Source organism: Hemitrygon akajei, chromosome 7 (genome assembly GCF_048418815.1).
Source record: "Hemitrygon akajei chromosome 7, sHemAka1.3, whole genome shotgun sequence".
In the NCBI taxonomy this organism is placed as follows: Eukaryota; Metazoa; Chordata; class Chondrichthyes; order Myliobatiformes; family Dasyatidae; genus Hemitrygon; species Hemitrygon akajei.
Genome location: NC_133130.1, coordinates 178,084,380 through 178,110,551, shown reverse-complemented (window position 1 = coordinate 178,110,551; position 26,172 = coordinate 178,084,380). Strand labels below are relative to the sequence as shown.

Below are 26,172 nucleotides of genomic sequence, written 5' to 3'. Positions count from 1 at the left end.
TCAAGTTAATAGTAAAGTCTAGAAATGGCAAAGGATGAATGCTTTTGTAATAAATGGCTTGAGGCAGAACAATCTGGGGAAGCTTCAGAAATAGGAATAATTATTTGGTAGATTGGGGGGGGGGGTTAAATACAATGCCAAGATCATTAACAGTTCACAACAGGAACAGCTTACTTACTTTTAGATTATATTGTCATTTGCATTAGGGTACAAGGAAATTTCTTGTTCGCAGGAAATTCATTGTAAACAGCAAGAGAAGTTACAAGTACAAGACAGCTGAGTATTGCAAACTGTAGTGCAAAAAGAATACAAAAGTGACAATGGCAAAATAACCGAGAGAATATGAGAAGGTGGAGGGGGTGAAATAGGTGGTGGGTTCAATGTCTGATAGCAGTGGAGATGAAGCTATTGCCAAATATAGCTGTCCAGGCTTTCAAGCTCATGTATGTTCTCCCAAAAGGCAGAAGAGAGAAAAGGAAATAGCCTAGATGGTAGCCATCCTAAATGTAAACACTAGCCTTTCAGAAACAATAGCTCATGAAAATGGAAGGAAATGACGTGCCTGTAATGGACTGGCCTATGTTTACCACTCTGTATGCTCAGCTGGTCTAGAGCACAACAGTTGCTGTAGAAGTTGCACATAGAAACCAGCCATTCAACCCATCATCTCATGTCAGTTCTCAGCAATTCCATCAGTTCCATTTCTCATTTTCTTATTTCCCTGCAACTCTCAAATTTATATTTCCTACAACTTGAGCCATTAGGAGATAATTTACAATAGCTAAGAGCCTTCTAGTACATCTTGGGGTATGAAAAGAAAGTTATGTGCACAGAAGAACCTCAGAGTCACAGGGAGAAAAAGCAAAAGTCCCAAGAGGAAGGAACCAATGACAGGTTTGAACCAGGATTCTTGGAGCTCCAAGGCAGTGTTCTTACTGGTGCAATGATTAACCGCCCTCAATGGAGGGAGGAATGGAATTAATATCTATGGAAAGAGTTTTGCTTTGTTCAGAAGGGAACTTTTGTTCATCCAGTACTAGATACTAGAAAGACAGTATGAAAACTTTGGGGAAAAACTGTGAGGTTCTTAGCAGGCATTCAAAGTTCATTTATTATCAAAATATACAACTTTAAAATTTTTCTTCTCTGGGTAGCCATGAAACCCGGAAAGAAAGGCAGCACAATCAGCAATCTCTCCCTGCACAAAAAAAACAAATAAAATGGAACAGGCATATCAACCCCCAAATCTCCCCTCCCCATACAAAATCAAGAAAGGTTGGGTGAAAAACACAGAATATAAAAAACAACAATACTGGGGGAAATGTCTATAGTCCAAGTCCACATCCAAAATGCAGAGAACCTGGTTAACATTCTCCAGGCCTGGTGGCAGGCTCTCCCCTCTCCAGTAGCATGGCAGAGCAATCGTCAAGTGATCAAAAGACAGGCAGCCGGCACTCACCCTCTGCACTCGTCTTGATGCTTAATCTCCTTGGTCGCTTTAACTGGCACACAATGGAAGCTTTAATGGTCGAAATTGAGTCAAACATCAGCTTGCTCCCCATCCTGCAGCCTGCCTGCCACAAGGGTTTGTGTACGCTGCCTGTCTCCTGGAATCTTCTTGGAGACTGCAGAGCGCTGAAGTACCCAAACAATCTCCAAACTTCCACATTCGCCTTCACGTTTCAATCTCTGTCATTGTTTTAATCAGCGAACAATGGAAGCTTTAATTGGCAAAATGGAATTGAACATCAGCTCATGCACCATCCCGCAGCCTGCCTGTGCTCACCACCTCTGTCTCCTGGAAGCCTCTCAGACTGCAGAATACTGGAACACCCAAACGATCTCCAAACAGCAAATCACAGACACTGATAGTTCCAGAATCACATCCAAGATGAAAAACAAATATAAAAGACAAGGTGAAATATATGGTTTCATGATCTATCCAGAAGATGTCGACCGAAGGGTCGACATTAGCTTGATATGAATGTCATTAAATTCAAGTGGAATCTGATTTAAGTGGTGTCTCTGAGGAGCAGCATTGTAAATGAAAATACAATGATACCAACAATGGATCTTGGTGATTATCAATAAGCAATGGAGTGGAAACAGAAGTTATTTATTTAGCGATACAGCATGGAGTAGGGCCTTTCAGCCTTTCGAGTCACTCCACCCCAACAAACCAATTATGGAACAACTTACAATGACCAACTAACCTACCTGGCACATTTTTGGACTGTGGGAGGAAACTGGAGCACCCAGGGAAAACCCACATATTCCATGGGGAGGACGTACAGACACCCCTTACAGGATGTCGCTGGAATTGAACTCTGAACTCTGGGACGTCTGAGTTGTAATAGCATCACACTAGCCACTATGCTACTGTGGTGTCCACTGTACTTGAAAGTAATTTGCTGATTACTATTAAACACAATTAAGAATGTAACTAGGCAAGCACAATCTCATCCAATTTTCCAATAGTGGAGTCATAAAATGAGGATGAGGTACTTAACCAAAGTGACAAGTCTAGAACAAGGAGGAAGAGAGTTTACTTAAGTCAGTCAGATCATATACCATCTGCAATCTCACTTGGAGCAGTTTGCACCTTTGTTATCGGAAGTAAGTTTCTTTTCTTTCTTTTTACATTTTTATTCAGAAGAAAAAACAAGATTTACAGAGTGCAACACATAGATACATCTCAACATAAATTGTGTACATTCATATATTGTAATAAAATTGATCAAAATGTTATTGCATATCACATAAAAGTATATCACTGTAATCAAAAATTTAAAGATAGGTCATACATCATAAAAGAAAATTTTTATATAAAAAAAGTCAACCCCCTACCAACTACCAAAGAAAAAAGCTGATGGATGATAATGGATAATTAGAAAAAAAAACATATTCGCTTAAGAAAAGATAAAAATATACATAAAAGTCTGTGCACTGTTAAACTTTATAAATTGGAAAAGTAATTTAGGAAAGGTCCCCAGATATCATAAAAAGATTGTTTCAAATTTAAGACTGAGCAGCGGATCTTTTCTAAATTTAAATAAGACATAATATCACGTAGCCATTGAAGATGTGTAGGAGGGGTAGACTCCTTCCATTTAAGCAAGATTGCTCTCCTTGCTAAAAGAGAGGTAAAAACTAAAACCTCTAGGTTAGGAGTATTTAAAGTTATATCTTCATTTGCAATAATACCAAACTAGGCAGTAAGGGGATTTGGGTTAAATTGGACCCTAAAAAGTTGTGAGAAGGTATAGAATACTTCCTGCCAAAACTTTTTAATTTTAGGGCAAAACCAAAACAAATGAATTAAAGAGGGATCAGCAGAGTTGCATTTATTACAAAGTGAAGAAACGTTCGGATAAAAACTGGACAGCTTCTGTTTAGAAGTGTAAGCTCTATGAACCACTTTAAATTGTAGAAGAGAATGACGAGCACAGGAAGATGATTTATTAACCAGTTTAAGAATTTTATTCCATCTTCCATCAGAAATCTGACAATTTAGGTCATCCTCCCAAGCTTTTTTTTATTTTATCTAAAAAGTCTTGTCTAGAATCAATCAAGTTATAGATACCGGTAATAGAACCATTAACAAAAGGTTTTAAATTTAAAAGATCATCCAGTAAATTTTTATCAGGACCTATAGGAAAAGTAGTTAATTGGAAACGTAAGAAATCTCTAATTTGAAGGTATCTGTAAAAATGTGTTTTTAGGAGTGCAAATTTAGTTGACAATAGGTCAAATGAAGCAAGAGATCCTGAGATAAATAGGTCCCAAAAACACTTAATACCTACCGTAGATTCCGGATTTTAAGCCGCTACTTTTTTCCCACATTTTGAACTGCTTTGAACTTTGCGGCCTTTAATACGGAGCGGCTAATGCATTATTTTTTTTCATGCCGCCTCGTAAACATTTTGCCTCGTAACAGTAGACCAATAAAATTGATGAGTAGTTCACAGAGGTCCAATGAAATTGTACGATAAATCAAGCGCACTTTCACAATTAAATTATTGTAAATCAGTCATTTGTACTCACCCTCATCAACATGGAAAACACTCGAAGAAAAGCATTGTGCTGCCTTTATGGCAGTTATTTAGTTCATAATATTTTCGCTTAGTAATTCATTTTCTAGTTAAAGTTAGAAGTGTTTTAACTATATTTGTTTTCTGTACTACATCGCGGGATGCTATGACGTCACACCCGGTTTCGCCGCGTCTTGTGGGATACCAGTTTGCGATAAACGGAAAGGAGGGGGGGAGCGGCGGAGCCAAAACGCTGCTTTTAAGTTAAAGGTGATCAATAACTTTTCCTGGTAGGCTGCAGTATATATATTTTTTACCAGTCGTTAGGAGATATTGGAATGTTGTTCAGTAAAGAAGTATACGCAACGTATATTTAAAAGTAGCCGCGTTACGGGCACGGTTCGAAAAAAAGCATTTGCAATATGTATTTGTTTTTGTTACCAAATGGATTTAATTAAAAGTTAAAAAATCCTCACGTGTAATATCTTTCTGTGTAAATATCTCATATTACAACGTGGGACACCTGCGGCCAAAAATCCGGTGCGGCCTTTACAAGTAAAAAATTGATTTTATTTCTAAAATTAGAGCCAGCGGCTTTTAATCAGGTGCGCTCTGTAGTCCGGAATCTACGGTAGTTCATCTCAATCCTTAAAGACTTTTGTCAGTCATGGAAGGGATAAAAAAAATAATTAAGGAGAATGGGAGATGATAATGAAAAATTCGCTAAACCAAAAAATTTTCTAAATTGAGACCAGATCCTTAAAATTTGTTTAACAATTATGTTATCTGGTGTTTTATTTGCTGAAAAAGAGCATGATCCAAGAAGAGAGACAATAGAGGAATTTTTTACAGAATTAACTTCTAAGGAGACCCATGATGGGCAATCTTTACGATAAATATAATAGGACCAAAAAATAATATTCCTTATATTGGCAGCCCAATAGCAAAACCTAAAATTGGGTAGGGCTAATCCACCCATCTCTTTATTTCTTTGTAGGTAAACTTTACTTAAACGAGCTTGTTTATTATTCCAAATATAAGATGTTAAAATTGAATCTAAAGAATTAAAGTAGGTCTTAGGAATAAAAATAGGTAAAGCCTGAAAAAGACATAAAAATTTAGGGAGAATCTTCATCTTAATCGAATTAATTCCGCCAATTAGGGATAAAGAAAGAGGAGACCATTTAGAAAGCGTCTTTTTCACATACTTCAATGAGGAGTTTAAGTTTTCTTCAAATAAATTCTTGAAGTTTTTAGTAATTGTTACACCTAGATATGTAAATTGACTTGTAACAACTTGGAACGGAAATTTGGCATTTGATGACATTAGGTCAATTTAAAGGAAACAGCTCACTTTTATGTAAGCTCAAGCTTATATTCTGAAACAAAAACTAAACTGGGAAATTAAAGAAAGAACCGAAGGTAAAGAAGTTTCAGTGTTAGAGATAAAAAGTAAAATATCATCAGCGTATAACGAAATTTTATACCAGAAATGTCCTTAGATTCTCGAAATGCTATTGCTAAAGGCTCTATAGCTGAAGCAAAAAGTAAAGGACTAAGAGGGCAACCTTGTCTAATTCCCCACTGTAATTTAAAGGGCTTAGAAATTTGAGAGTTAGTAATAACCTGAGCGGTAGGAGACAAGTAAATTAATTTAACACAACGAATAAAATTAGGCCCAAAATTAAACTTTTGTAAGGTCTTAAAAAGATAATTCCACTCAATCCTATCGAAGGCTTTTTCTGCATCTAAGGATAATATACACTCTGATATTTTTTTGGATGGTGAATATATCACATTCAATAACTGACGTATATTAAAATGTGAGTAATGATTTTTAATAAATCCTGTCTGGTCATGTGATATAATAGATGGTAAAATATTTTCAAGTCTTCGAGCTAAGATTTTGGATAAAATTTTTGCATCAACATTTAATAAAGAAATCGGTCTGTATGAAAAACATTCAGCTGGATTTTTTTTTGAGAAATAAAAGCTTCATAAAAAGATTGAGAGAGTTTACCTGATTTACCTGAGTTAGTCTTTACAATGACTCCTGAGACGGTGATGTGCCTCTCCTGTGAGATGTGGCAGTCTTGGGGGAACTCCCCTCTCCCGCAGAGTCACATCTGCCAGAAGTGCTTGTGGCTGGGTGATCTGGAATACTGTGTAAGGAATCTGGAGCAGCAGCTGGGTGACCTTCGACTCATAAGGGAGAATGAGGCAGTCATAGATGAGAGCTACAGGGAGGTAGTCACACCTAGGCTGCCGGAAGCAGGTCGTTGGGTGACAATCCGAGGGGGGAAGCGAAGGAGAGTAGACAGGTAGTGCAGAGCACCCCTGTAGCCATTCCCATGAATAATAAGTTTACCGTCCTGGATGTTGTTGGTGAGGATGACCTACCAGGTGTGAGCCACGTTGGCAGGGCCTCTGGCACTGAGTTTGACCCTGTGGTGCAGAAGGATGGGATGGAGAAGAGGAGAGCTGTTGTCATTGGAGACTCTATAGTCAGGGGAGCAGACAGGAGATTTTGTGGACGTGAGAAGGAAACCCGCATGGTTTGTTGCCTCCCGGGTGCCAGGGCCGGGATGTCTCTGACCGGGTGCATGACATCCTGGTACGAGAGGGAAAGCAACCAGAAGTCGTGATACATGTTGGGACCAACAACATAGGCAAGAAGAGGGATGAGGTCCTGAAGTGAGAGTTTTGGGAACTAGGCAGAAGGCTGAAAAAAAGGACCTCAAGGGTGGTGTTCTCAGGATTGCTGCCAGTACTACGTGATAGTGATGGTAAGAATTGGAGGAGATGGCAGTTGAATGCATGGCTGAGGAGTTGGTGCAGGGGGCAGGCTTTTAGATTTTTGGACCATTGGGATCTCTTCTGGGGAAGATGGGACCTGTACAGATTGGATGGTTTGCACCTAAACTCAAGGGGGAGCAATATCCTTGCTGGTAGGTTTGCTAGGGAGGGTTTAAACTAATTTGCAAGGGGGATGGGACCCGGAGCGATAGAGCAGTGAAAGAAGTGCATGGAGTAAAGCCAGATCTAACATATAGAGAGGCTTTGAGGAAAGAGCAGCAGAATAAAAGTTATAAAGGTAGTAAGGTAGAAGGGCTAAAGTGTGTGTACTTCAATGCAAGAAGCATCAGGAACAAAGGTGATGAACTGAGAGCTTGGATACATACATGGAATTATGATGTAGTGGCCATTACGAAGACTTGGCTGGCATCAGGGCAGGAATGAATTCTCAATATTCCTGGATTTCAGTGCTTTAAAAGGGATAGAGGGGGGGAAAGGGGAGGAGGGGTGGCATTACTGGTCAGAGATACTATTACAGCTGCAGAAAGGGTGGGTAATGTAGCAGGATCCTCTTTTGAGTCAGTATGGGTGGAAGTCAGGAACAGGAAGGGAGCAGTTACTCTACTGGGGGTACTCTATAGGCCCCCTGGTAGCAGCAGAGATACCGAGGAGCAGATTGGGAGGCAGATTTTGGAAAGGTGCAAAAATAACAGGGTTGTTACCATGGATGACTTTAACTTCCCTAATATTGATTGGCACTTGATTAGTTCCAAGGGTTTAGATGGGGCAGAGTTTGTTAAGTGTGTCCAGGATGGATTCCTGTCACAGTATGTTGACAGGCCAACTAGGGGGAATGCCATACTAGATCTAGTATTAGGTAACGAACCGGGTCAGGTCACAGATCTGTCAGTGGGTGAGCATCTGGGGGGACAGTGATCACCGCTCCCTGACCTTTAGCATTATCATGGAAAAGGACAGAATCAGAGAGAACAGGAAAAAATTTTAATTGGGGAAGGGCAAATTATGAGGCTAGAACTTGCGGGTGTGAATTGGGATGATGTTTTTGCAGGGAAATGTACTATGGACATGTGGTCGATGTTTAAGGATCTTTTGCAGGATGTTAGGGATAAATTTGTCCCGGTGAGGAAGATAAAGAATGGTAGGGTGAAGGAACCATGGGTGACAAGCGAGGTAGAAAATCTAGTCAGGTGGAAGAAAGCAGCATACATGAGGTTTAGGAAGCAAGGATCAGATGTGTCTATTGAGGAATATAGGGTAACAAGAAAGGAGCTTAAGAAGGGACTGAGGAGAGCAAGAAGGGGGCATGAGAAGGCCTTGGCGTGTAGGGTAAAGGAAAACCCCAAGGCATTCTTCAATTATGTGAAGAACAAAAGGATGACAGGAGTGAAGGTAGGACCGATTAGAGATAAAAGTGGGAAAATATGCCTGGAGGCTGTGGAAGTGAGCGAGGTCCTCAATGAATACTTCTCTTCGGTATTTACCACTGAGAGGGAACTTGATGACAGTGAGGACAATATGAGTGAGGTTGATTTTCTGGAGCATGTTGATATAAGGGAGAGGAGGTGTTGGAGTTGTTAAAATACATTAGGAGGGTAAGTCGCCGGGGCCTGACAGAATATTCCCCAGGCTGCTCCACGAGGCAAGGGAAGAGATTGCTGAACCTCTGGCTAGGATCTTTATGTCCTCGTTGTCCACGGGAATGGTACCGGAGGATTGGAAGGAGGCAAATGTTGTCCCCTTGTTCAAAAAAGGTAGTAGGGATAGTCCAGGTAATTATAGACCAGTGAGCCTTACGTCTCTGGTGGGAAAGCTGCTGGAAAAGATTCTTAGAGATAGGATCTATGAACATTTAGAGAATCATGGTCTGATCAGTGACAGTCAGCATGACTTTGTGAAGGGCAGATCGTGTCTAACAAGCCTGATAGAGTTCTTTGAGGAGGTGACCAGGCATATAGATGAGGGTAGTGCAGTGGATGTGATGTACATGGATTTTAGTAAGGCATTTGACATGGTAGGCTTATTCAGAAAGTCAGAAGGCATGGGATCCAGGGAAGTTTGGCCAGGTGGATTCAGAATTGGCTTGCCTGCAGAAGGCAGAGGGTCGTGGTGGAGGGAGTATCTTCAGATTGGAGGGTTGTGACTAGTGGTGCCCCACAAGGATCTGTTCTGGGACCTCTACTTTTTGTGATTTTTATTAATGACCCGGATGTGGGGGTAGAAGGGTGGGTTGGCAAGTTTGCAGACGACACAAAGGTTGGTGCTGTTGTATATAGTTTAGAGGATTGTCGAAGATTGCAGAGAGACATTGATAGGATGCAGAAGTGGGCTGAGAAGTGGCAGATGGAGTTCAACCTGGAGAAATGTGAGGTGGTACACTTTGGAAGGACAAACTCCAAGGCAGAGTACAAAGTAAATGGCAGGATACTTGGTAATGTGGAGGAGCAGCGGGATCTGGGGGTACATGTCCACAGATCCCTGAAAGTTGCCTCACAGGTAGATAGGGTAGTTAAGAAAGCTTATGGGGTGTTAGCTTTCATAAGTCCAGGGATAGAGTTTAAGAAACGCAATGTAATGATGCAGCTCTATAAAACTCTAGTTAGGTCACACTTAGGAGTACTGTGTCCAGTTCTGGTCGCCTCAGTATAGGAAGGATGTGGAAGCATTGGAAAGGGTACAGAGGAGATTTACCAGGATGCTGTCTGGTTTAGAGAGTATGGATTATGATCAGAGATTAAGGGAGCTAGGGCTTTACTCTTTGGAGAGAAGGAGGATGACAGGAGACATGATAGAGATGTACAAGATATTAAGAGGAATAGATAGAGTGGACAGCCAGCGCCTCTTCCTCAGGGCACCACTGCTCAATACAAGAGGATATGGCTTTAAAGTAAGGGGAGGGAAGATCAAGGGGGATATTAAAGGAAGGTTTTTCACTCAGAGTGGTTGCTGCGTGGAATGCACTGCCTGAATCAGTGGTGGACTCAGATGCACTGGTGAAGTTAAGAGACTACTAGACAGGTATTATTGGAGTATAAAAGTTGCATTGTTTGCTGTGTAACCAAAACTATGTAGTCAGCTTTGAACTTGCTATTTGCTATGCATGTATCCAATTGAATGTAGAAGACAATGGTGTGTTAATGAGAGGTAGCTAAGAGATGTAGATTAGAACATGATTTTGGTGTTAATGAGAGGTAGCTAAGAGATGTAGATTAGAATATGATTAAGTCAATGGGTAGAAACAATAGTGGTGGATGTACTTGTGATACGCAACTGTAGACCGATTGGATATGCTAATGCAACTAAACCAGGAGATTGCTATAAAAAATGCTATGTACAAGGATCGGTGGGCAATCAGCGACTAGCTCAACTACTGTCTCAGCTTTGATTTGCAAATTAAAGTTTAACCCTTCTTGAAGAATCTTCTGCGTCTCCTGGTCATTTGTGGGGCACGAGAAACCACGACAGTATATGGAGGAATTTAAGGTGGGGGGTTATATGGGAGGCAGGGTTTGAGGGTCGGCACAACATTGTGGGCTGAAGGGCCTGTAATGTGCTGTACTATTCTATGTTCTATATTAAAGGACTCCGATAAAACAGAGGATAAATAAGGTGTAAGTAACGTAGTGAAAGTTTTATAAAACTCCCCAGGAAAACCATCAGGTCCTGGGGTCTTACCAGAATGTAAAGCACGTATAGCCTCAACCACTTCTTCATTGGAAATAGGCTGATCTAACTGTATTAGGCTATCAGCAGACAATGTAGGAATGTTGATATAACTGAAAAAAGCATTCATATAGGTATCATTTGAAGAAGAGTCAGACTGATACAACTTAAAGTAAGTCTTTAAATACATTGTTAATTTCAGAATGGTCGGATATCTTAGTACCATTATCTTTAAAAATTTCTGTGATTTGACGATTAACTGTGAAAGATTTTAAGCGATTGGCTAATAAACTATCTGTTCTATCCCCGTGAATGTAAAATTGAGTTTTATCTCTCAAGAGCTGTTATTCCATTGGGTAAGTCAGCAGAAGATTATACTTGGATTAGATTTCAATCTGCTTATTATATATACTTGGATCCGGGGGAATAGGGCATACTTTCAATCAAGATCTTTTAATATCGCTGCTAGGTCAGACCTTTCTTTGTGAGCTTTTTTCTTTATATAGGTAGAGTAAGAGATAATTTCTCCACAAATATATGCTTTAAAAGTATCCCAGACTATAGTACCAGCAGTATCTCTTTTAAAATTTTCTTTAAAGAAAAAAGTAATATGGTTTTCCAAAAACTTTAGAAAATTTTTATCAGACAACAATGCTAAGTTAAAACACCAACTTCTATTTGGTACAGAGTAAACAAGTAGATAGATAGATAGATAGATAGATAGATAGATAGACAGATAGATAGATAGATAGATACTTTATTCATCCCCATGGGGAAATTCAACTTTTTTTTCCAATGTCCCATACACTTGTTGTAGCAAAACTAATTACATACAATACTTAACTCAGTAAAAAAATATGATATGCATCTAAATCACCGTCTCAAAAAGCATTAATAATAGCTTTTAAAAAGTTCTTAAGTCCTGGCGGTAGAATTGTAAAGCCTAATGGCATTGGGGAGTATTGACCTCTTCATCCTGTCTGAGGAGCATTGCATCGATAGTAACCTGTCACTGAAACTGCTTCTCTGTGAAACTGCTTCTAAGGTGATCTTAAAGCCAGAAGCACAGGTGCATGATCAGACAAAGCAATCTCCTTATAATCACAGGATCGTACCAGTGGAAGCAAGTTTCTATTGTTATGGATGTGGAGCAACTCTGAGGGGCCGAAGGGTGCAAAGTCCTTTTTGAGAATCGCAAGATCGCTAGTATTTCGGGTATGAGACCCAGGAGATGAGAGAGATACACAGAATGCCAGGAAATGAGAGAGATACACAGCATGTCAGGAAATGAGAGAGAGACGCAGAATACACAACAAGGTGGAATGTCTCCTGACATAAGCGGAACAGAACCACTGATTACTGCTATTGTCTCTTGGAGAAGGAATTGTGTATTGAGTACTGTACTATTCATTGAAACCCCTCAGGGGACAACCAGAGTGGTCTGGTTGAGGAATTGCATCATCCCAACCTGACTGACATCTGAGACCCCGTGAGTGAGGATAAAAGGAGGGTCTGGGGAAACACCCCTCAGACAGACAAGGAGAAACGTATGAGACTGATGAGGGGGCTTGTGTGTGTGTCCATCCTTGCCTGGGTGGCGAGTCCTCCACGGAACGGTCTAGCTAAAGGACGGATATGGATCAAGATCGTACTAAAGAAAGTCGGCAAGTTATTCTTCTATTTCTCTCTCTCTCTCCAACAATTGCAACACAGCGACAAACAAACGACGGCAGCCTGTGTGAACCGAAACGAACTTTATATTTCCATCGGACAATTCATTATCCCTAGACAACGAATGAGCTTATTTCTTATTGATTATTATTACACCCGCACTTTTAGGTTTAGTATTGACGACGTATATTATCTGTATATTTGCATTGATATTATTTTTGTGTATTTTTACTAATAAATACTGTTAAAAATAGTATCATCAGACTCCAACGGACGCCTCTATCTTTGCTGGTAAGTAACCCAGTTACGGGGTTCGTAACACTATCTATAAAAAAGTAGTCAATCTGAGAGTACATATGATGAACCTGAGAGAAATATGAATATTCCTTTTCTTGGGGGTGCAAAAAAACACCACATGTTGAGAATACCACATTGAATTAGAAAAGATTTAAAGATTAGGACTGATTTATTAGTGACAGGGGTTTTACTTGAAGAGTGGTCTAATATAGGGTCAAGCCAAAAATTAAAATCTCCACCCATCACTAAGGAATTCAAATCAGGCAGAAAAGAGAAAAGACGTTCAAAGAACAAGGAGTCATCTGTATTTGGAGCATATACATTCGCAAATACCATTAGTTTATTCTCAAGACTACCCGAAACAATAACAAAACGGCCATTTGTATCAGAAATTTCAATTATGTTGAATAAAGGATACATTCTGATCAAACAGGATAGAGACGCCTCTCGATCTAGATGGAGAGGGTGAGTGAAAATGTATACCCTTCCATCCTTTGAAAGAACGTGAAATATCATCTTTACGAATATTGGTTTCTTGAAGAAAGATTATACGAGTTTTAAGTTTCCAGATAGAAGAGAAAATCTTATTTCATTTAACAGGGTTATTTAGACATTTCACATTAAAACTGAGTACATTAATAAAAGAATCCATCAAGTATCCTTAGTAATGTATAAAAGGTAATCACAGACACGTAGATAGCGAATAAATAAAACAGTAAAAACATCCAATCAGCTTTCTGGAAGAACCCATTTCCCCCCCTCCCTCCCCCCAAAGAGAGAAATCAGCCAAGGGAGGCTGAAAACTAATTCTAACGTTCCCAACCCAAAACTCTAGTGGCTCCAGAAAATATATATGTATAGCTGTGCTGAACAAACGATTGTAATATATATATATATATACAAAAACAAAATATCAAAGTAAAGTTCGCCATTTACGAAAAAAAAACCATGGGAAAATATAAGTATTAGTCTTGGTAAAAAGGAAAGACAATAAAATCAAATAAGGAAAATCAATAAGGAAAACAACATTATACTTGCGGGTGCAAAAAAAGGAGCAAAGAAACAAATAGAAAATAATTAGAAAGGGAAGCAGTTTAGTTAACTTCCTACATGACTAATTTAAGGCATTCAAGGGAGAAAAAAAATGACAAAATGGTAAAATAATGAAAAAACCAAAATCCAGCAATAATATAGAATATTGTATACTATTAAAAAACAGTAAAAGGCCGAAAGGTATATAAATAATCAAAAGATAGGAAAAATCTGAGTGAATTTAAAGTAAAGCAAAACACCCTATAGTTTCATTCCTCAGTAATTACTACATGTACACCCTACATAATTACTTTCAGTCAAATTACTAAAAGGAAGGTAAAAATCAACATAACACTGAGAGAATATAACGTATTGTTTAAAAAGAGCAGTGGAAAAGTAACATTAGAGGACCCATATAAAGGCGGAAAACAGCAAAAGAGAAAATGGATGCAGTCTGCCTGTATATTTTACAGTTTGAAAGACAGCAAGGCGCAAATTACTTAATCAACAAATGATTAAGACTTTGTAAACCAAGAAACCTTGTTATCAACAAAGCGCCAATTACTTGATTGAACAGCTGAAATTAAAACATTTAGCATAAAGAGAAATATATTCAAGGTTGAATTTAAGCATGGAGACTATGTAAAAATTTCTTAGCCTCTTCAGGCTTCGTAAACCAAGAAACCTTATTATCAGAAGTAGTAACCTTGAGTTTACACGGATCTCTGAGAGAAAGGCGACAGCCAAGCTTAAAAAGATCAGACATGACCTCTTTAAAAGCCTGTCTAGCTCTTAGAACTTCCGGTGGATAATCTTGAACGATTCGAAACTGTTGATCACGAAATTGTAATATGCGTTTCTTCCTTGATTCATGAAGGATCTGTTCTTTAATCTGATAGTCATAAAAGCGAATGATAATAGAACGAGGTTTGGCAGGATCCCAATTAGGTGGGGTAACTCGGTGAACACGCTCAAATTTTGGTAGTTCTGATAATATATCAGGGAATAAATCTTTCAGCATTTGAGCACAAAAATCGATAGGTTGGTTACCCTCCAGTTTTTCAGGAAGCCCAAGAATTCTGATATTGCACCTTCAGTTCCTGGTCTCCAAATCTGCAAGTTTCTTCAGTAATGCGTCGTATTTTTTAAGTTGTTCCTTAGAAATTTTCTTGTAATCTTCGATATCCTTCTGCAACACTGGCAGAGATTCTTCGTGTAGCTTAATACGAATTTCATGGTCATTCACAGTCTGCTGTATACTTCCAAGTTTCCGATTAAGCGTTTTCAGTTCAGATTTAACCAGGTCGAAGGAATTCTGTAAAAGTCAAACTTGGATTCCAAGTCATCCAGTTTAACCAATTTTTCGAGTCTCTCTGACATTTGTTGAAACATTTCAGTCAAAGTCTCTAAAGTAGCCTCTTTTTTTTTTAAAAGAGTGTTTTCTACTCATGGTGCTCTCACCAAGATAGGTTTAAACAGCAAAGTAAGCGAATAATTTCGGAGCACGTAGCTACTGCAACCTACTCCATTACAGCCACCGGAAGTCTCCCAGAAGTAAGTTTGAAAGAATTTAAGGAGATAGTGTGGAGTGGAGGTAAGAAGTCAAGATTATCCTTTCATCCAAGATGGTATGGTATATGTGCAGCTCTTTACATTATATAAATATTCCATTTCAAAATGTGATACTCATAGTAAGAGTTGCAGGAAATATCCAAAATATCAGAGCTCAGCCAAAAAAAACCTTGCCTTCTGCCATCAACCACATCAGTGAGCCAGTCAGTGATCCAATTTTTATTTTTAAAAGTTTATTCTGCTAAAATTTCTACTTCAGTAGGTACAAAAACTAAGACCAGACTTCTTGTCTCAAGCGGTATAGCAAACTGCTAAAATAACACTGTTTACACCTCCTTTGTACATTATTAACAGTCTAGAGATCCAGATAAAAAATTAACTGCATCTGGCTTATGCCCCTTTCCCCATACCTACTCTCACCACAATTATAATTGGAAAGTGCATGTCCATCAGGTTTTCTGCAGATACCAGCACCCCCCCCTCCCTCACCCCATGGTCCATGAAATTTAGCCTGTAACAGCTAAGTCAAACAGACCAAAGCACCTTTGCAAGCTCTGCATTTTAGGCAAGGCACAAGCCTATGATTATAACTTTGTCAGGCCATGTTTAAAAAAACTTTAAATTTGCACTTGGTTCTATTATTTGCACTTGTCTGTTTAATAGTATAGATTTCAAAGAGCTCCCAAAATCACATGACTTTAAATAAACTTTTTCCATTACCTTGTGCGCCGCCGGAAGTTCATCACGGGCTCTGTGATACTCCACTACACATTCTAGGCAGTAACAAAGATCTTCATTGGCAGCTTTTAGCTCCTCTGATGAAAGCCCCTCAGAACTGTAACTGCGTAGAAATTCGGATGTTGACTGGTGTTGAGGCGTGCACCAACGACAAGTGTTCATCCTGCTAATTTCAAAGTAATAATCATAATTAAATCATAGAGCAGTAAGCAATGTGTGATAGCTAGGATTCACAAAGGACAGTGAAATAAGAATATACACACAATGCTACTGTAAGAACCTTGTAAAAATAATTTTAAGTAAGCAATTACGACACAATGTGTCAGTGGAGATGTGCATCACTTAATTAATACGGTACGTTACATGTCTCAGTAACAGGTGTGCTCTTAATCATGCTCATCATATATAATTCTTCCGGTAACAATTCCTGTATGCTAAAATCTCAAGGGCTATATAGAAAATAAACAACATACCTTTTAGAAATACTAGTAGACTGCAGTTCATTCAAAGTGCCTAGGGCACAATTAAGAATAGCTAAAAAAAATCACTTCCTGAAGGTCAAAACCTTGAAACTGGTCTTAGACCAAATGAATATTTGTCTAACTTTTCACATGGTTTAAAAACTAAAGTCATTGTTATTTATTAGATAATATATTAGCTGTTTTTATGAAGCAAATTTTAATTGACAAGCATAAAACTGCAGATACTTGACATTTGAACTAAAACAAAAAATGCAGAAAATGCTCAATAGCTCAGACAGAATCTGTGGAAAGAGGGAAGTGATTGTAACACTGCAGGTAGATAGATGCTCTTGAGTTAGACCCAACATAATTCCTAATCTCTAACCAGCAGAAAGCTGTTGATTAGACAATCGAGATTTGAATAGCTCAGACTCAGCAGAAAGCAGCTGATTGGGCAATCGAGGTCAGGTGACCAAGCAGTTTGAAAAGCTCAAACAAATAAATATGAGGGGTAGCTCAAGCGGAGCGGCCAGTGAAGGAGTGGAGATTTGAGGCTTTGACCCGAGAGGCTTCGACGAGAAGAGGCCGAGGACAAGCTTCACTCCAAGTGAGGCAAGGCCGGGTAAGTTCCTTTCAAAGGAGAAAGTTTCAAAAGTTGAGGGAAGTATTGGGTAGGTCATGGCAGCTGAGATCGGCCCCGTGGTTTGTTCATCCTGCAGCATGTAGGAAATCAGGGATACTTACAGTGTCCCAGACGACTATGTGTGCAGGAAGTGTGTCCAACTGCAGCTTCTGGCAGACCGCATTGAGCGTCTGGAGCTGCGATTGGATTCATACTGGAGCATCCGCGATGCTGAGAAAGTCGTGAATAGCACGTTCAGTGAGTTGGCCACACCGCAGGTAAAGGCTACACAGGCAGAAAGGGAAGGGGTGGCCACTAGACAGCATAGCAGTAGGCAGGTAGTGCAGGAGTCCCCTGAGGTCATCTCCCTCCTAAACAGATATACTGTTTTGGATACTGTTGGGGGAGATGTCTCATCGGGGAAGGCAGCAGCAGCCGAGTTCATTGCACCATGGGTGGCTCTGCGGCACAGGAAGGAAGGAAAAGGAGTGGGACAGCTATAGTGATAGGGGATTCGATTGTAAGGGGAATAGATAGGCATTTCTGTGGCCACAAAAGAGACTCCAGGATGGTATGTTGCCTCCCTGATGCAAGGGTCAAGGATGTCTCTGAGCGGCTGCAGGACATTCTGGAATGGGAGGGTGAACAGCCAGTAGTCGTGGTGCATATACGTACCAACGATATAGGTAAAAAACGGGACGAGGTCCTACAAGGTGAATTTAGGGAGTTAGGAGATAAACTAAAAAGTAGGACCACAAAGGTAATAATCTCTGGATTACTACCAGTGCCACGTGCTAGTCAGAGTAGAAATAGGAGGATATTTCAGATGAATACGTGGCTTGAAAAATGGTGCAAGGGGGAGGGATTCAAATTTCTGGGGCATTGGAACCAGTTCTGGGGGAGGTGGGACCGGTATAAACAGGACGGTCTGCACCTGGGCTGGACTGGAACCAATGTCCTAGGGGGAGCGTTTGCTACTGCTGTTCAAGAGGCTTTAAACTAATTTGACAGGGGGATGGGAACAAGTGCAGAGAGACAGAGGGGTGTAAAATGAGGGTAGAAGCAAAAAGTAGTAAGGTGAAAAGTAAAAGTGGCAGGCAGGCAAATCCAGGGCAAAAAGCAAAAAGGGCCACTTTTCAACATAATTGTATAAGGGCTAAGAGTGTTGTAAAAACAAGCCTGAAGGCTTTGTGTGTCAATGCGAGGAGCATTCGTAACAAGGTGGATGAATTGAATGTGCAGATAGTTATTAATGAATATGATATAGTTGGGATCACAAAGACATCGCTCCAGGGTGACCAAGGATGGGAGCTCAACATCCAGGGATATTCAATATTCAGGAGGGATAGACAGGAAAGAAAAGGAGGTGGGGCAGCATTGCTGGTTAGAGAGGAAATTAACACAAAAGAAAGGAAGGACATTAGCCTGGAGGATGTGGAATCGATATGGGTAGAACTGCATAACACTAAGGGGCAGAAAACGCTGGTGGGAGTTGTGTACAAGCCACCTAACAGTAGTAGTGAGGTTGGGAATGGCATTAAACAGGAAATTAGAAATGCGTGCAAAAAAGGAACAGTAGTTATAATGGGTGACTTCAATCTGCATATAGATTGGGTGAACCAAATTGGTAAGGGTGCTGAGGAAGAGGATTTCTTGGAATGTATGCCGGATGGTTTTCTGAACCAACTAGAGAGCAGGCCATTCTAGATTGGGTATTGAGCAATGAGGAAGGGTTAGTTAGCAATCTTGTCATTCGAGGCCCCTTGGGTAAGAGTGACCATAATATGGTGGAATTCTTCATTAAGATGGAGAGTGACATAGTTAATTCAGAAACAAAGGTTCTGAACTTAAAGAAGGGTAACTTTGAAGGTATGAGACGTGAATTAGCTAAGATAGACTGGCAAATGATACTTAAAGGGTTGACGGTGGATATGCAATGGCAAGCATTTAAAGATCGCATGGATGAACTACAACAATTGTTCATCCCAGTTTGGCAAAAGAATAAACCAGGGAAGGTAGTGCACCCTTGGCTGACAAGGGAAATTAGGGATAGTATCAAGTCCAAAGAAGAAACATATAAATTAGCAAAAAAAAAGCAGCACACCTGAGGACTGGGAGAAATTCAGAGACCAGCAGAGGAGGACAAAGGGCTTAATTAGGAAAGGGAAAAAAGATTATGAGAGAAAGCTGGCAGGGAACATAAAAACTGACTGTAAAAGCTTTTATAGATACGTGAAAAGAAAAAGATTGGTCAAGACAAATGTAGGTCCTTTACAGTCAGAAACAGGTGAATTGATCATAGGGAACAAAGACATGGCAGACCAACTGAATAACTACTTTGGTTCTGTCTTCACTAAGGAGGACATAAATAATCTTCCGGAAATAGTAAGGGGCAGATGGTCTAATGAGATAGAGGAACTGAGGGAAATACATGTTAGTAGGGAAGTGGTGTTAGGTAAATTGAAGGGATTAAAGGCAGATAAATCCCCAGGGCCAGATGGTCTGCATCCCAGAGAGCTTAAGGAAGTAGCCCGAGAAATAGTAGATGCATTAGTGATAATTTTTCAAAACTCCTCAGATTCTGGATTAGTTCCTGAGGATTGGAGGGTGGCAAATGTAACCCCACTTTTTAAAAAAGGAGGGAGAGAGAAACCGGGGAATGATAGACCGGTTAGTCTGACATCGGTGGTGGGGAAAATGCTAGAGTCGGTTATCAAAGATGTGATAAAAGCACATTTGGAAAGAGGTGAAATCATCGGACAAAGTCAGCATGGATTTGTGAAAGGAAAATCATGTCTGACGAATCTTATAGAATTTTTTGAAGATGTAACTAGTAGAGTGGATAGGGGAGAGCCAGTGGATGTGGTATATTTAGATTTTCAAAAGGTCCCACACAGGAGATTAGTGTGCAAACTTAAAGCATACGGTATTGGGGGTATGGTATTGATGTGGATAGAGAATTGGTTGGCAGACAGGAAGCAAAGAGTGGGAGTAAATGGGACCTTTTCAGAATGGCAGGCAGTGACTAGTGGGGTACCGCAAGGCTCAGTGCTGGGACCCCAGCTGTTTACAATACATATTAATGATTTAGACAACGGAATTAAATGCAGCATCTCCAAGTTTGCGGATGACACTAAGCTGGGCGGCGGTGTTAGCTGTGAGGAGGATGCTAAAAGGATGCAGGGTGACTTGGATAGGTTAGGTGAGTGGGCAAATTCATGGCAGATGCAATTTAATGTGAATAAATGTGAGGTTATCCACTTTGGTTGCAAGAACAGGAAAACAGATTATTATCTGAACGGTGGCCGATTAGGAAAAGGGGAGATGCAACGAGACCTGGGTGTCATTGTACACCAGTCATTGAAGGTGGGCATGCAGGTACAGCAGGTGGTGAAAAAGGCAATGGTATGTTGGCATTCATAGCAAAAGGATTTGAGTACAGGAGTAGGGAGGTTCTACTGCAGTTGTACAAGGCCTTGGTGAGACCACACCTAGAATATCGTGTGCAGTTTTGGTCCCCTAATCTAAGGAAAGACATTCTTGCCATAGAGGAAGTACAGAGAAGGTTCACCAGATTGATTCCTGGGATGGCAGGACTTTCATATGAAGAAAGACTGGATCGACTAGGCTTATACTCACTGGAACTTAGAAGATTGAGGGGGGATCTTATTGAAACGTGTAACATTCTAAAGGGATTGTACATGCTAGATGCAGGAAGATTGTTTCCGATGTTGGGGAAGTCCAGAACGAGGGGTCACAGTTTAAGGATAAAGGGGAAGCCTTTTAGGACCGAGATGAGGAAAAACTTCTTCACACAGAGAGTGGTGAATCTGTGGAATTCTCTGCCACAGGAAACAGTTGAGGCCAGTTCATTGGCTATATTTAAGAGGAAGTTAGATATGGCCCTTGTGGCTAAAGGGATCGGGGGTATGGAGAGAAAGCAGGTACAGGGTTCAGAGTTGGATGATCAGCCATGATCATACTGAATGGCGGTGCAGGCTCGAAGGGCCGAATGGCCTACTCCTGCAACTATTTTCTATGTTTCTATCTATAAACTGTTAAGGACAGCTTATCTGAAATTCTTAAAGTCATTATTTGAGTCTTTGATTTCCTCAATATCCAGATGACCACACCCAGAACCAATTCGCAAGCTGTACAGTGAATAACTGTATCAACCAGATGGCACATTGAGATCCGGCATGGTAAAAAGAAATAAGGAGGGCAGATGTTGCAATCTTGTGTGGTTTGTTGAAAACCAAACCACTAGAAATGTCACAGGGTGAGTATACCAGACTCCAGCAAAATTCTACAGATGTACTGCGGAGAGCATTCTGACTGGTTATGTCTTTGTTTGGTATGGAAGTGAAAGTGCACAAGATCAAAAAACACGGTTGTAAACTCAGCCTTCACAACATCAAGGACATCTTGTGACTCAAGAAGGTGGCATCCATTATAAAGACCCGCACCATCCAGGATATCCCTCTTCTCATTACTATCATCAATGAGGTGGTAAAGCAACCTACGTTCAACATTTTAGGAACAGCTTCTTCCCACCCACCAAATTTCCAAATAGTCCATGAAGTTATGAACACTACCTCATTATTTTGCTTTTTTTGCACTTTTTAAAATATATTTTTAGTGTATAGTAATTTTTATGTATGGCACTGTACTAATGCTGCAAAACAACATTTCACAAGCTACATCAGCGATAATAAACCTGGCTCCGATTTTGGAATGGTCCTCTAAGAAGGGAAGTCTGCTGGTGAAAATGGAAGACTGAACGACTGCGATGAATGATCTATTCACATAAAGCTTAGAGAAGGCAGCTTGTGCCTAATCATAAGTAAATTTATTATCAAAGTGCATATATGCAACCATATACAACCCTGAGATTCATTTTCTTGCAGGCTTTCTCAATAAATCCATAATAGAATAATAACCGTAACAGAATGAAAGACTGCATTAACTGGGCATTCAACCAGTGTGCAAAAGACAAAAGACTGCAAATACAAGAAAGAAAGAAAGAAAGAAATAATAATAATAAACAAGCAATAAATTTCAAGAACTTAAGGTGAAGAATCCTTGAAAGTGGGTTCATGGGCAAGTGAAACTGTGTGAAAGTTATCCGTTTTGGTTCAAGAGCATGATGGTTGAGGGGTAATGACTATTCCTGAACCTCTAGGTGTGATTTCTGAGGCTGCAGTACTTTACTCCTGATGGTACCAGAGAGAAAAGAGCATATCCACGGTGGTGGGGGTACCTGATGATGTTTGCTACTTTTTTGCGACAGCATTTCGTGTAGATGTGCTCAGTGGTGGGGAGGACTTTACCTGTGATGGACTGGAGTGTATCCACTACTTTTTGTAGGATTTTCCATTCAAGAACATTGTCGTTTCCATGCCAGGCTGTTATGCAGCCAGTCAATATACTCTCCACCACACATCAGTGAAGTTTACCAAAGGTGTCATGCTGAATCTTCGCAAACTGCTAAGGAAGTAGTGCTGCTGCAATGGTTTCTTCATAACTGCACTTACATGCTGGGCTCAGGACAAGTCATCCAAAATAACATCACTATGGAAGAGGCTATGCCAGAGGGGATGGTCGGAGGCTCGGCGGTTCGATGGACTTGAAGTCTGCTGCAGTTGGGGTGCTTTCACTGTGTGCTGCGTCTGCGAGGCTGGGTCCGGTGGTGCCATGGAAGTCCATAGTGGGGATATTCATTACTGCCTCCTGTGTGGGATGACGAGTCTATCGGGGCCCTGAGGACTTGTGGAAACTGTGTGGTGGTTTCTTTCTAACTTATAGTCTTGTAACATCTTTGGACTATTTTTACTGTGCTCATGGTTTGTTTTTTTTATCAATTATGGTAATGTTTGCACTGTTGTAACTATATGTTAACTATAATTATATGTAACTATGTGGTTTTGTGTAGGTCTTGTAGCTTTAGTTTTTGGTTTGTTGGCTGGTAGAGTTAGTCTCCTGACTTGGTGTGTCTAGGTAGTCTTGTTTTTTCTGGTGGATTTGGAGCTCCTTTCTGGGGAACGCGCTAAGATGGTAGTGCGATATTAATGCGCAGCAGCCTCTCCGGACTGGATTTGGGGATTGCCAAATGTTATGTGGATTTTCTGGTGTAGTCTGTTTTGTTGTGTGCTTTTGTGATATCATTCTGGAGGAACGTTGTTTCATTTTTTTTAAACTGCATTGCAGTTGTGGTTTCTAAATGACAATAAACTGAAATTCAAGATTCAAGATAAAGTTGCTGACCCTGTCCACTTCTAATCCTCCAATGAGGACTGGCTCATGGGCCTCTGGCTTCCTTCTCCTGAAGTGAATAACCAACTCCGTGATCTTGTTGACAATGAGTAAGAGGCTGTTGTTATGGCACCACTCAGCCAGATTTTCAATCTCCCTCCTATATTCTGATTTGTCACCACTTGATTCTGCTCTTATCAGTGCTGTTGTCAACAAACACAGTGATAAGTGTAAAGCAAGTAGAGCAGGAGGCTAAGCACACAGCTTTGTGGCACACTCGTGCTGATGGAAATTGTGAAGGAGATGTTGTTGCTAGTCTGAAATGAATGCAAGTGAGAAAATTGAGGATCCAAATGCACAAGGAGGTATTGTGGTCAAGGTCTTGGAGCTTATTGATTAGTTTTGAGGGGATGGTAGTATTGAATGCCGAGCTATAGTCAATAAGGAGCATCCTGATGTATGCATCTTTGCTGTCCAGATGTTCCAGGGTTGAGTGGAGCCAATGAAATGGCATCTACTGTGGCCCTGTTGCTCCAGCAGGCAAATTGGAGCAGATCAAAGTTGCTTCTCAGGTAGGAGTTTAATGGCATCTTGTTGAAAGTGCTAGATATTATGGAGGATACTCTGTTGAAAATTGAGTCTGATGGAATGAAAGGTGAGGACGAGTGGAAACTGATCCTTGTTCCAGATGGAAGGAGAGATGCCAGTGTAAAAGAACAGAAAAGAACCAGATGTGGCTGAGAGCCTGTTCCGCAAATCTAAGATCTAAATAAAATAATCGTACCAGGTGGATGCTGCAACTATTTGGTTTCACCTGAACAAATGGACCCAGACTCAGTAGTTCCTTCAAATCCCTCTTTATTGTTAATACAGAGAATAGAGAGTTGCGAGAAATGCTTTATATTGTATGCTACCTACACCACTAATAGGTAGGGCAATAAGCAACCCCTAAGTAGTCTACACAGCCAAATATACTTAGCAACGTCTGCGTGGTCTCTGAAGCAGGCGATCGACCGTGGACTGGCTTGCGTGGAGGTCCTTGGCGCCGGTTCAGCTACTCAGCCCGAAGGTGGGACCCAGGCGAGTGGTCTGTCCAAGAAGGGACTTGCCCACCTTTATAGCACTATCGCCACTTCCCAGTCCAGCTGGAAGGGGCTAGGCATCCAATCCGATGCTTACATGACCCCAATTTAGCTCATCCAAGTCCCATTCACATCTTAAGCCAACATACATCCTCCACACCTGCAAGTACCAAGGTCGATCTGACCTTCAACAATCGGCCTCTGCTTCCCCAGGGACAATGCACCCTATTAAGCTTACAATCAATGTAAAAAAACATTTTTAGAAACAAGGTAATTGATTGCTTTTACGCAAATCAGCACTTTTAGCTTGTTCTCAGGCACGTTAACCTGTATACCAAGGTCATATATTGCCCTCCCCTTATTTAGCATCAAGGGTCAATCTGCCCAACATTATAGGCCCACAAATTCCTAATTGTTAACCATTTCTTTACTGTATCCATTTTCATACCCACTCACTCTACCCATACACTATACACTTACCTATACAGAGCCCTATCAAGAGACGCCTCAGTTCGTGCCAGGGATATTCTGCACCTTGTCTACCATTTCCAAGCTTGAACTCCTAACTTTCCATGCTGAAGGTCAAATTTCAGAGCTCAGTGATTCCATAGGCAGCAAGCCTGAAAAGTCGAAGACCAAAAGTCAGTAGCGCAGAGGTCGAAGGTGAAACCCTTCAAGTCTATCAGTCCAGACCAAGATTTGAAGTTGGAAGCCAGAGGCCTGTGAGTCTGAAAGAGTCTGGAACCAAGGACTGGAGGCCCAGAGGTGCTCTGTCCTGGGGTTGGAGGTTGTGAAAGGAACTTGCCTTCTCAGAACAAATAGAACCAGACAAACTGTATAAATATAGTATAAATATATGTATAATATAGTGGGGTGTGTCAGGAATGGACAGGAGGAGGAGTATAGGAAACTGATACAGGACTTTGTGATATGGTGCAACTCAAACTACCTGCGTCTCAATATCACCAAGACCAAGGAGATGGTGGTGGACTTTAGGAGATCTAGGCCTCATATGGAGCCAGTGATCATTAATGGAGAATGTGTGGAGCAGGTTAAGACCTACAAGTATCTGGGAGTACAGTTAGACGAGAAGCTAGACTGGACTGCCAACACAATACTCCTCAGACAGGATGAAGAGGTCAATACTCCCCAATGCCATTAGGCTTTACAATTCTACCGCCAGGACTTAAGAACTTTTTAAAAGCTATTATTAATGCTTTTTGAGATAGTGATTTAGATGCATATCATATTTTTTTTACTGAGTTAAGTATTGTATGTAATTAGTTTTGCTACAACAAGTGTATGGGACATTGGAAAAAAAGTTGAATTTCCCCATGGGGATGAATAAAGTATCTATCTATCTATCTATCTAAATGGATTAAGGTCCTTAGAGGAAGCATAGTAGGAGAAAGCAGAGCTATCCACATAGTTTTGAATATTTCTTTCCTGGTTCACTCAAATTCATTACTTGCTGTTAATTCCATTCTTTAAGCAATTGTTCAACATGCACATTTTCATCTAGTCATCCATCTAGAGGGCTTGCTTTACATGCAGAATCACATACACGAGCTCTCTTCAAATAGGAGAGGACACCTGATTTTAAATGTGTAGAAAACAAAATACTTCAGAAGCTAGAAATCTGAAATAACATCACACAAAGGTGAAAATTTGCAGTAAGCCTAGCAGCACCCAAGGAGATGTAATTAATATTACTGGTCCATAATCCAGAATTTACAGTGATTAACCTCAGTAAAGACAGTGCTTGTGTTCAAATGTTCAATCCTGATCCTTGCCTTTTTCAAAATAGTCAAATGGTGTTGGATTCCTTTTGACCTGAACTTCAAACTGCTGGGCTAGTAATCTTGTTTTAAAGTTGCCATTCAGGTTTTCAAAATAAAGTCTAAAAATGTTGGTTGATATTAAAAGCCCTTTTTTTA

The 26,172-nt window shown here is 40.4% G+C and overlaps 1 protein-coding gene across 5 annotated transcripts in view; it reads right to left on the bottom strand.

Annotated features, from left to right (window-relative positions):
* The window catches only part of setx (senataxin), a 121,857-nt gene that overhangs the window by 76,308 nt on the left and 19,377 nt on the right, over window positions 1–26,172 (bottom strand). Inside the window, exons 2-3 of one of the 5 annotated variants that reach the window (XM_073052705.1) lie at window positions 24,716–24,855; window positions 15,801–15,984 (exon numbers count right to left, since the gene is read on the bottom strand). In XM_073052705.1, the coding sequence (XP_072908806.1) occupies window positions 15,801–15,980 (180 nt within the window). In that variant the 5' untranslated portion in view covers window positions 15,981–15,984; window positions 24,716–24,855. Of the gene's footprint in view, window positions 1–1,459; window positions 1,657–15,800; window positions 15,985–24,715; window positions 24,856–26,172 lie in introns of those variants that run through there. The other 4 variants (XM_073052707.1, XM_073052708.1, XM_073052706.1 and 1 more) reach the window with 4 other exon arrangements.